This window comes from Cimex lectularius, unplaced genomic scaffold (genome assembly GCF_000648675.2).
Source record: "Cimex lectularius strain Harlan isolate CLEC.00 unplaced genomic scaffold, Clec_2.1 scaffold105, whole genome shotgun sequence".
Taxonomy (NCBI): domain Eukaryota; kingdom Metazoa; phylum Arthropoda; class Insecta; order Hemiptera; family Cimicidae; genus Cimex; species Cimex lectularius.
In genome coordinates this window covers 1,262,053-1,274,444 of record NW_019394178.1, presented here as the reverse complement: position 1 = coordinate 1,274,444, position 12,392 = coordinate 1,262,053, and the positions used below count along the sequence as shown (strand labels likewise).

The 12,392-nt window shown below is 32.2% G+C and overlaps 1 protein-coding gene and 1 pseudogene across 2 annotated transcripts in view; both read right to left on the bottom strand.

The window, feature by feature from the left end:
- Window positions 1–12,392, bottom strand: part of LOC106664925 (matrix metalloproteinase-2-like) — a 58,452-nt gene that overhangs the window by 35,334 nt on the left and 10,726 nt on the right. For both annotated transcript variants that reach the window (XR_002910889.1, XM_024229991.1), the window contains exon 2: window positions 1,283–1,447. Coding sequence is in view for 1 of the 2 variants with exons in the window: in XM_024229991.1 (XP_024085759.1) it covers window positions 1,283–1,447 (165 nt within the window). In the remaining variant the exon portion in view is untranslated. The remainder of the gene's footprint in view (window positions 1–1,282; window positions 1,448–12,392) is intronic.
- Window positions 3,369–3,453, bottom strand: LOC112128177 (annotated as a pseudogene).

The following is a 12,392-nucleotide window of genomic DNA, read 5'->3' as shown; positions in this document are numbered from 1 at the left end:
TTTGTTATTTGCGTTATTTTATCCACAATTCTCGAGGCCCTGAGGTACATAAGGAGGCTAGCAGTAGGATAAAGAATACAGTAAGTTGTTTACCGTAGTAAAAACATCATGATACATCATGAGTTACGAGGAGAATCAGTAAAAGAAATAAGAAGGCTTAAAAAGCGAGAAAGATAAGAAAAGAAATGCAAACCTAAGAAGAAATGACCAATGTAGTTTGCCGGCCCTAAAAATAACAAAAAAGTTATAGTATATATATTGGAGAATTTTGGGAAGAAGAGCGTCAGCCTGAAAGAGGGCGCCACAAAAAGATAGAGAGTTTTCGCGGGGAAAAAACCTCTCGGATAAAAAAAGGATTTTTTCTCTCTCTTCTCTTCTTGGGTCGACCACGTGAATACGTGATTTAGATTTCTGATCTGTCCTAAATTAAAAAATTAATTGTTTTATATCTCAGCTAAGTGTGATTTGTGAGTCAAGTCTTTATCATAAATTTTTATTGTTTGTAAATTAATGAATATATGTTTTCTATTATTTTTTTTTTTCATTAGAAGGACTAACTTTATTTGAAATTTTGTTTTTTCTTTTTCTTGTTTAAACCTTTATTTTCTGAGGAGATCCACATAGTTACCTTAAATACAGGTAGCAGAGTTTAAAATAACTCAGAGGGAGGGGGGAAATCAATGTATATAGCAATACTCAGTAGATAGTGATTGATTTTTTTTTCTTCTTTTTTTTGTTTGTAGCGGGGAGAGTATTTATAACATATAGTATATATATATATATATTGGAGAATTTTGAAAAAGCGCGCCATTCTAAAAGAGAGCGCCACAAAAAGATAGAGAGTTTTCGCGGGGAAAAAACCTCCCGGATAAAAAAAGATTTTTTCTCTCTTTTCTCTTCTTGGGTCGACCACGTGAATATGTGCTTTAGATTTCTGATCTCTCCTAAATTAAAAAATTAATGTTTTGTATCTCAGGTGAGTGTGATTTGTGAGTAAAGTCTTTATCATAATTTTTTATTGTTTGTAAATTAATGTATATTTGTTTTCTATTATTTTTTTTAATTAGAAGGACTAACTTTATTTGAAATTTTGTTTTTTCTTTTTCTTGTTTAAACCTTTATTTTCTGAGGAGATCCACGTAGGTACCATAAAGTGTAGATGATCCTCTATCTCTACAGCAATTATGCAGACTTTTACAGCTATTTTTTGACACGTTTGTTTTTGGAAAAGACGCTTGCATATATATATATATATATATATATACACACATACACAGCTTACCTTCTTTGTCGCCTCGTCGAGTATTCCGGTTTGTGGCAGTCCTCCGAACTTCTGCGCTTGTTTAAGTGCGCTTTCCACCGATTTCATGCTGTACAAAGAAGCAGCCGCTACTTCTCCGCTTGGCCCGTCTTTGTTCAGATATCCGTATCTTTTCAAGTACTCCAGCTGCAAGTTAAAAATCAAAATATAAAAAATTTTGTGAAAAATATTACCTACTAAAATAAATGCAAAAAAAACTTCACTGAATTATGTTAAACAAAAATTTTAAACAACAAACAAAAACAATATAAATAATTACAAAGCACATTATTAATGTAAAAGTTTAAAATCGGGACTGAATTGAAAATCATAAATTAAAGCTTTCAAGTTCTCAGAGGAATATTTGAACTTTAGAACCTTCCAGTAAATTTTTAATTGTATTGGAACGGATCAGTAATAAACAATCACCTAGTTTAAAATGTGTAATTTCATTAACTTTTATAATAAAATATCTTTCATTTATTTTTCATAGTATAAACTTTCTATATTCTTCCCTAATAAAGCAAGTAACATATTGGACTAAATATTAGTTGGTGCAATTAATACAAAAAAATAACACATAACAGCACACACCACGTTGTCAACTTGGTGGTTGTTATAGTTCCTAATTCAGTCTGTTAGTGGTACAAAATAAAAATATCATTATATAATAAACGGTTTCGTTACACACTTATAAATCTTACACCCCTTTACTTAAATAAACATGTATTATCTAGTTTATTTGCAAAGAATTTTCAAGATACAACGAGACATTTTACTTTTTGAAAAGGAAATCAATCAGAGCGGCAGCCCATCGTTCAGGAGGCTATCTTTTCTCCGGCCCTTACAGCATAATATATGGCTCATCCGTCTTTCCTTTCAGAAAATCACACCTCTCTCTCTTACCATATCAAATCGTACATTGTATGCAGGCAATTTTACAGACGATACATAGATAGAAACAGCGAATTTCAGCGCGCTTCAAATAATTATAAATTTAAATTCACCCGTAATTTACTTACTGAGACGTGTTCGAATTGTCACATAATTCATTGAAGAAAACAATAAAATAATAAGATAAATGAGATTTGTGTAAACATTTATTCGCACAATAAATAGAAACTTTCATCAAAGATTTATTTTTAAATCTACTTTTCTATACAAATTGTTTCAACTTATTGAGCGGGATTCGAACCCACGATCTTCGGCTTGATACGCCGCTGCTCTACCACTTGAGCTATCGTGACCACGATCCACTCGGACACCAACTTTTTCAAATGTCGTGTAATCGGATTGGATTCTCGAAGACAAATGGAATGGCCACGGAGAGCTTTAGTGAAGTATACTTCATTTTTAATCATTAAATTCACTAATTTCGTGGTCCGCTTGAAAAATGGCAAACAGGAGGGACAATTCAAAGGTGTGGTTGAGATGAGAAGTTGGTGTCCGAGTGGATCGTGGTCACAATAGCTCAAGTGGTAGAGCAGCGGCGTATCAAGCCGAAGATCGTGGGTTCGAATCCCGCTCGTGCCATTGACTTTTTTATCTCAACTAAAAATCTTAATTAATTTCTACTTATAGATGATAGATAGAATATTATTTTATTGAAGAGAAGGTATCGACCACTTGAAGTTTAATTTGACGTATGATCAAGGGGTAAAATAAAAAACAAAATTCCAATTTCGCCAAGGTTTCGACCCGGGCTTCAAGGTCATCATCAGGGCCTATATTTTCCAACGAATTAACAACAATAAATTAACAGTTATTTTATAAAAACAAACAATTACCAATTGTCGGCACAGATTACTACTGCTATTGGGTTTTTTAAATAAAACTTGTAGTAAAAAGACATTAAAAAAACAGGAATGGTAACTCTTAATAATTTATAAATACGCAATCAAATACGCTAACCAAACATATCTTATTTTAATTAACTAAAACATCTAATGAACATATTTATTGTTAATTTTTAATTTCTATTGATTTTAAGGTTTACGTTAGCAAAGGTGAGAAGAGAATGGGAGTGAGAGAGAGAGAAAACAGATTGAAAGAAAATGAGGGGGAAAATAAATGTAGAGATAATAGTTTTCAACTAGCAATAATCGCATCTCGGTAGAACTTCATTGATTACGATATTGCCCCTGCGCAAGGTTCAACCTAAATGATCCAGAAAGCCAGCTAGATGGAGGAATATGCCTTGAAGGTGGTGGTAAGGTTAAATTGCTCGCTTATGCAGATGACCTTGTGCTACTAGCTTCCAACCCATACACTGCAAGGAATGATCAATTCACTAGATAACTACGGCAAAAACTGGAACTTATAAATCAATCTTGAAAAAGAGAAATTGATGGTCTTTAGGAATGGAGGCAGACCAGCGTCTAACGAGAAGTGGCATTTGGGTAAAGAATGCATTGAGGTGGTTAATGAGTACAAAGACTTAGGAATCAGACTTACACCCACTTTGTCCTTAACCAAACACTTTACAGAAAAGTCGGGAAAAATTAAAATGGGCTTAAATATAATATGGCGCCAGGTTATGGATAAAAACGATATAAGTTTCCCAGTAAAGGCGAAGTTGTTTAATACAGCCTGTAGATCTGTGATTTGCTATGGAGCCCAAGTATGGGGATGGGAAGAGTACGAGGAATTAGAGAGGGCGAGAGATTCTTTATCAAAAAACTGCTCAAGCTCCCTCAATAAGCACCCACCTTTTTTGTCCAAGCGGAAACAAAATCGCTCCCCATGTTTCTGTATACAATTAAATAGCTTACCAAAAATCTTAGCTACTCAGATAATTAAAAAACAAATATACTGGTTCAGGCAAATACAAATCCTGTTGAAAATGTTTAAAATAGATATAACACTAAATCATTGTAATGCAGCTAATACTGAATTATGGAAAAACGTTTTAAAAAGATAGTTCCTACTCACAGTAAGTTGTTTTGCAACGATCCGGATTTCGAGCCTTTTAGCTCATCATCAGGTTGAAGGACTTCTACAACCACGTCTCTCGACATGAATTGCCAAAGTGAACCCGCTGATACCTCCGCCAACGCGACGTTCCAATTAGCAGCTGATTTTTTTAATGGCGCTCATTTGAACGTGCGAAACGCAGAAATTATAACACAAATAAATATTATACTAGTAAATACTTAATATTATTAAATTACTATAAAAATAATAACAATTAAAATAATTAGTTTAATTATTTGGACGTTTGATATTATTTATGTACATATTTAAAATGGGAGGTAGATCAAAATCTGTTATATTATTAATGCATTTATCACATCCTCTCAAAACCTGAAGACAAAGCAGACAACTTGGCAAAAAGCGGGGTTTACCAACTCAATTGTAATGATTGTGATATTAAATATATAGGGCAAAGCGGTAGAGAAATAAAAACAAGAGTAAAAGAACACTTGCCTAAATCGAGCAAATTAAAGGATTGAACACCACACTCACTTCATCATTTATCATTTCTATGGAAAAACTGTCTTAAAGAAATAAGAAATTCTATACTAATTAATTACAACAAAGAATGTGAAGATAATATTAAAAATTCGCTGACCACCCCGGCAGCCTGACACTCGATTCTACGAGGTGGATTATTAAAATAAGAGGCGATGTGTTAAACGTAAATTATAAATACTTTAAAAAAGATAATATTGCATGTACACTATATACTAGACAAGAAGAAGAGGACCTATTCAACTTTCTGGCTGTCTGTACCGCTTACAGGTTGAAATATTTCAGCGAAGAAACAGTTTCAGGGGAAAAAATGTTAGAGTAAATTAACAGCAGAGATTGGACATTATTAGTTAAGTACTGTAAAGCGGCCAACACCGCTCGTAACAAACAGTTACAAACCTAAAACTACGATTCTTTATTTTTACTTTGATATCACAGCATTATCAATATTAGGGTTTATTGTTTTTATGTACTAATTAAAATCGCTTATTACTAACATTATTATGTATTAAATATTATCGTGTACTATTAATCATGTTCTTTAAAAATTATCATAGTAGACTTCTCTGGCGGTCTAAGACCCTGATATTTGTCTTTATGAAGTAATCCTTTATTCATTAAAAGTCCTGTTATGTTAAGGTGATAATTTATTTTCATTTTAATCAGTTTGTATAATTATGTTTGTATGAATTAAAAATAAAGACACTTAATGATAATAATAATAGTAATAAATGTAGACAAAGATAAAGCGGGAAGTCGGGAGAAATTATTGGTTAAATTTCTCTTAATTGTTGTATATAAAAACCTTTATGAGAGAGAAATAGAGAAAGAGACATTGTGAGAGATGAAGAGTGAGAGAATGGTATGAATTTTGTTTTAAGTAAGTTAGGTTTTTAGAAAACTGCTAAGACTTAGAGGGCATCATTAATTTTATCTATTAAGTAAAATTTATGAATTAAGAAAGAAAATAAATAATTAAATTCAGTAGTTTTTGTGGTCCGCTTGACCAATTAATATCTATCTATTAGTTAAGGTTTTTAATTGAGATAAAAAGTCAGTGTCACGATTCGAACCCACGATCTTCGGCTAGATACGCCGCTGCTCTACCACTTGAGCTTTCGTGACCTCGATCCACTCGGACACTAACTTCCCATCTCAACCCCACCTTTTGAATTTTCCCTCCTTTTTGCAATTTTTCAAATGTCGTGTAATTTATTTGATTCTCGGCGACAAATGAAATGGCCACGGAGAGCTTTAGTGAAGATATACTTCATTTTAACATATTAAATTCACTAGTTTTCGTGGTCCGCTTGACCATTTAATATTTTTCAATTAATTAAGGTTTATAGTTGAGATGAAGATCCGCTCGTGACACTGACTTTTTCATCTCAACTAAAAACCTTAATTAATTGAAAGATAAATAATTAAGTTTTTTAATAGTCATCCAGTTGATACGGAGAGTTGAAAGAAAGAAAGAATACAAGTGATAGAAAGGTTGAGTGATTAATAGATATATAGATAGACAGATATATAATTACATTAAGATGTGAAAAAATTTGAATACATAATTAACGGAATATCTATTATTTATTTTGTGCCCTCAGCTCTACCATCGAAAAATTTACACTAAAAGACTTTCAATCAATTAAAACACCTTTATATCAAAATGAATTTGATTTCAATTTCATTGTTTACAGATACGTCGTGGGCAAAACGGTGAATTTTTCCACACGAATAACCTCCACCCCTGCCACGCTTCATGCTTTATCCTTTCAGCTTAATCCGGCAAATTGTAACCGTTTTGCAGCTCGTCTTCGACCGGTATTAACCCTCGGGCTAATCTCCAATGACTCGGAACGGCTCGCTAATTATCCGACCGCTGTGTCTATACCTGCGTAGACGCCCGGCTGCGTTCACCCCATGATTGTCAGCCGCAGCATAATGACCGTCATTGGATGTCCACATCAATCCGGACCTCAGGCGAATTAGAGCCATTGTTTCAATCAACAACTAAGGGATTTGGTTTTAAAATGGCTGTACGCTAAATTACAATTACCAACATTTTGTGATTAGTGTTTACTGGCATCCAATAACCTGCCAATAAGATATTTATCAAACTATTTAATTATTCTCTAAGCGTATGAAATTTTAATAAAAATCCATTACTTTCAACGTTGTACTGGCACACCGCTCAATTAACAATGAAATAAACAGAAACAAATAGACTAAGAAACAAAAACAAAACCAAAAAATAATCAACCAGACATTGAATGGTGAGAACTGTGTAAAGAAAAAAACGAAATACATTAAACGAAACAAAACATAATAGATATTTATTACAATTAATTAAGGTTTTTAGTTGAGATGAAAAAGTCAATGGCACGAGCGGGATTCGAACCCACTATCTTCGGCTAGATACGCCGCTGCTCCACTGCTGGATTCTCGGCGTTTTCCCTTTTTTCCCGTTCACCATTTGTCGCCGAGAATCCAATCCGATTACACGACATTTGCAAAATGGCAAAAAGGAGGGGAAATTCAAAAGGTCGGGTTGAGATGGGAAGTTAGCGTCCGAGTGGATCAAGGTCACGATAACTCAAGTGGTAGAGTAGCGGCGTATCAAGCCGAAGATCGTGGGTTCGAATCCCGATCATGACACTGACTTTTGTATCTTAACTAAAAACTTTAATTAATTGTAAGATATTGATTGGTCAAGTGGACCACGAAATTAGTGAATTTAATAGATATTTATATCCAGTTTATCTGTGTTAAAAGCACACAGGTTTGACAAAGAAGCCTTCAGATTATTGGTAAATTATCGAGTTGAAGTGTAAAAAAGATTATCTATCCATTGATGCATAATTGGGTCAGTTCTCCATGTATCGAAGGAGAAATAAAAATAACAGGGAAATCAAGGGTTCGAAACAGGGCGAGTTGATATTCAGCGAGCGTTTAAAGAAATCAGCGAACTGAGGACGTGAGGTGTCACTGTCTGCGAAGCAATTCTGATTTTATCCTGGTCCGGCCCAGTTCCCACGTGTGGGGCCGTCGGGCCTTCCTTTAGTTTCCCTTAATCGCAAAACTGGAGTGTTCTCATTCATCCGACAACATTTATAAAACACTCTCTCCCTCTCTCTCTCTCTCCTCTCCTCTCACTATCTCTTTCCTCTCCTCTCTATCTCTATCTCTATCTCTCTTTCCTCTCCTTTTTCTCTCTCTCTCTCTCTCTCTCTCTCTCTCTCTCTTTATCACACACTCTCCTCTCTCTCCCTCTCTCTCTCTCTCTTTCTTTCACTCTCTCTTTATCTCACACTCTCCTCTACTCTCCTCCTCTCACACTCTTTCTCTATCTCTCTCTCTCTCTCTCTCTCTCTCTCTCTCTCTCTCCCTCTTTCTCTCTCTTTTTCTTTCTTTTAGAGATGCCTTTTTTTAATAATGTTAGAAGTATTTCCACTGAGAAAATCATAGAATTTATAAATTAATTAGTTTTTGGGATTCTAAAAACAGAAATAATGAAAATTAAAATTAAAATTAATTTGAAGTCGTCTAACTCGTAAAAATTCGTGTTAAAGTTTTTAAATTTTATTTTTTTCTTTTAATTGTTATTCATTGTTAGGTATTTATCTTGACAAATATCTTCTATGTATATAAATCAAAAAATTTCTTATTTTCAAATGTTAATTAAAAATTACATTTTCCTCAAATTTAAAAAAATATATTTTTTTTTGCATCACACTTTATGCCCTGAAGATGACCCGAATAAAAGTCGAAACGTCAGCAAAAATGAGAAACGTTTTTTCTAAACTACTTCATTTCTACCTCTCACTCTTTCTTTTTTTCTTTCTCACCACTTTTTTACTCGCTGTCTCTTTTTTCTCTCTCTTAAACTTAGCTAACTGAGCTCACTCTCTAACTTAAACTTAGCGCCAGATTCGCTGAGAAAAGCGATAATTAAATTTTATTTTCCGATAGACATAAAAACAAGAAAATCTAAATATTTGCTTATGTTTTTTCCTAAAGTAAATGTAAACTGGTAATACTATAATATATACTAATATTTATTAGTATATATTATAGTATATATTATTAATAAAAACTTAAATAAAAAGATTGAATGAAGTTCAAAACATAAAAAATTAATCATATTGACAAGTAAATAAACAGAGGAATTTGTTTGCAAAAATTGAAAAAAAGTTTTTTTTTAAGTGAACGATTTGTTGGATTCGTGAGGAGCGGTCAAGAAAAACACTTTTTTTCATTTTTTCATAGAGTTTCATAGAGTTGTATTCGGGTCATGTTCAATGCATAAGGAGTTGTTGTCATCATAAAGGTCGAAACGTTTCCAAAAAAAAAGTGTTTTTCTTAACTACCTCGTTCTTGACCGCTCCTGACAAATCCAAAAAATTATTAACTGATATTTTCTTGATCTGAACATGTTTATCTTGTTTTTACATCAATTTTTCGCTTTTATGTCACAATCTCGACCAACGTTTCTGTCAATTTATCTCTTCACTTACCCATTGTCTGCTATCTATAATCTATAATAGTCGAATTTGTGTTAATTGTTCTACTTCATAACGCTCTAATCTCTCTCTCTCTCTCTCTCTCTCTCTCTCTCTCTCTCTCTCTCTCTCTCTCCCACTCCCTCTCTCTCTTTTTAATATTAATGTGCTAAGAATATTTTTGTGTTTTACTGGTGAAAATAAAAATGTCACGTGCGCAATGCTATTTGGGCTATTTAAGTAAGGCTACATCCATTGACTATTATTAGTTAATGTTTACCTTTAGGCGGGTATTCGCTAATTTCTCCCTGCGTCAGGCCTTGATGGTAGGTAATTTATCGTATGTCTATTTATCATGTGTTCCAAGTAATGCGTATGTAATTTGTGTCAGTGTAAACATTTATAATGATGGGGGGGGGGTAAATTCAATCGGTTAAATCAATGTAAATATTGCTCGGACGTCATGGAGTATAAATTGCCTATTTGTTTGATTAAATTGTGGGTCAGTCTATAGAAAAGATAAGTGTTAATTTTTGGTTTTTTAAACTCCATTCATATTTTCATTAAATGCTATAAATTAGTTCTCAGAAGACATGGGACCAATAATACGCACAACGAAAAGTTTTCGCGATTTGTAAAAAACAAAAAATTTGATCAACATACTTTTTTTTTAGTTGAACATTAAAAAGTCAAGAAAATAAAATAAAAAGAACTTTAAAACTGTTATAACCAAAATTATAAAAAAATTATTAAATTATTAAAAGTTATTAAATTGGTGGAAATTTAGAGATAAATATTGATAAGCAATTAAAAAGGCTTTTTGGTTCATGTCTTATAGTTAAGAAGTGTTGGTGATTTACTAACTTTTTTAAAATTAAAAAATATGTATGTATTTTTAATCAAATAAATCTTGACGCTGAACTGAACGTATTATTTTCTTTCAAATTTATTAAATTCTTGATTTTTATTACATTTTTTCAAATGCATGTAGATTTGTAGATTTTTTTAACGGGAGAAGCATAAAAGAAGTAATTTGTAGGTTTGTATTAAACAAGATTAGAGATGGAGAAAGTTACAAAACCGAAAAGGATTTACATTACAAATAAAAACAATTCTGGTGCGTTAATAAATATTTTTAAAAACCCTAAAAAAATTCATAACAATAAAAATACACATTGTTAAGTGAAACACCAGACATCGAGGGGAAAAGAAATCCGGCGAATCCAGCCAAAAATGTTTATTTTATTATTTACATTAAATTCACACTTGAGGGCTTTAAACCATTCTTTTGAGGGTCTTTTCATTTTCTTACTTTCTATATATCAAATTATATTTAGTAGGAACCTGCATATCATTTTCCTTATCAAAAAAGTTTTTCGTTTTTGTAGAAAAAACGTTTGCTGGATCTACGAATTCAAAACTACATCCAATTGCATAAATTGGGTCTCTGTATATAAATCAATACCCGAGATTTTTAAAAAGTTTGATGGTCTTACTTTATTGATTTTATTCTTTTACGTATAACGACATAAAATCTACTCACTATTGAAATTATCTTATAGAAGAAAAAATCAAATTTTAAACTACTCTAATCATTTTCAATTAATGAAGGTTTTTAGTTGAGATAAAAAGTCAATGGCACTAGCGGAATTCAAACCCACGATCTTCGGCTAGATACGCCGTTGCTCTACGACCTGAGGTATCGTGACTTCGATCCACTCGGACACTAACTTCCCATCTCAACCTCACCTTTTGAATTTTCCCTCCTTTTTGCCATTTTTCAAATGTCGTGTAATCTATTTGATTCTGACTTTTTTATCTCAACTAAAAACCTTAATTAATTGAAAGATATTAATTGGTCAAGCGGACCATGAAAACTAGTGAATCTACTGTAAAAATGTTAAATTTGGATTTAATCAAGAGGTTTATGAATTTTTAAGGGAACAACGGAAGAGTAAGAAAATTGCCTCCGACGAATCTAGTCAAAAAAAGTATTTTTTAAATGAAATTCGTATTGAGAACTTTAAATATTGTTTTAAAAAAAATTTTTAAGAGAAATACATAATTATCTTCTTGAAAATCCTGTATACAACATAAACGAATTTTTTAACGTCAATTATGAAAAAATGTAAAATGACATGACATATGAAAATGTGACATTTATTATCTTATATTTCGACCTCAACAGTTTAACTTATGATTTTTCCTTCTTGAAGATGGGATAATAGGTCATCTCAAAAAAACCACAACCAGTTTTTATCCGCAACGTTTCGGATTTATTTTAATCCTTTCTCAGGTGAATTAACGCAATGGTTAAAACATGGTGGTCTATCGTTAATATTTTATAAATTTTTATTTTAACAAAGAGCCAGTGTGCTATATATTTAAGTCTTTCAGACTCCGAACAAGCGTTTTAACATTTTGTACCGGTTCAAAAGGTCTAAAATATTAAAATAAGAAGGAAAAACCATAAGTTATATTTATTATGTAATATGCTACACAATAAATTATTTATTCATTTATATGAATGATAAAATATCTAATCCTATTTAATACGATCCTGCATATTATGTTTTTATCCTGGATTTTTTTATAAATCGACTTATTGTAATAATCGAAAATAAATGCCTAACTAAGGCAACAAAAAACATATTTGTTTGTAGAAAAAAAAAAAAGTAAATTACGTAAAATATTTGTTTTTGGATCCTAGTGCCTACTGGTAAGAACGGTGGAACACATGCCTAATATTTTTCGAAGTAGTACCACCAAAAACCATTTTCTTGGTCTCATTACTGCTTTTTATTCCATACATAATTATAATTCAACGGTGGACATTTTTATATGCATATTTTTACATGGCCGATGCATTGGGGCAAAGCCAAGAAAAAAAAATTTTTTTCTTTTTCCAGAACTATGTCATGAGCTGACTTATTTATCAACAAGCAAATCAAACATTTTCTCCTACATTCTCTTAGTTGTCGGGGATCCTACTTTGAGGAAATTAGTTGAAAACACCACTACTTTGGGGGCAAAAAGCGACGACTTTGGGGCAAGAAACTAACAACTTTGGGGAAAGCACGAATATAATTGAATAATAATAAATTACAATTAATGAAGGTTTT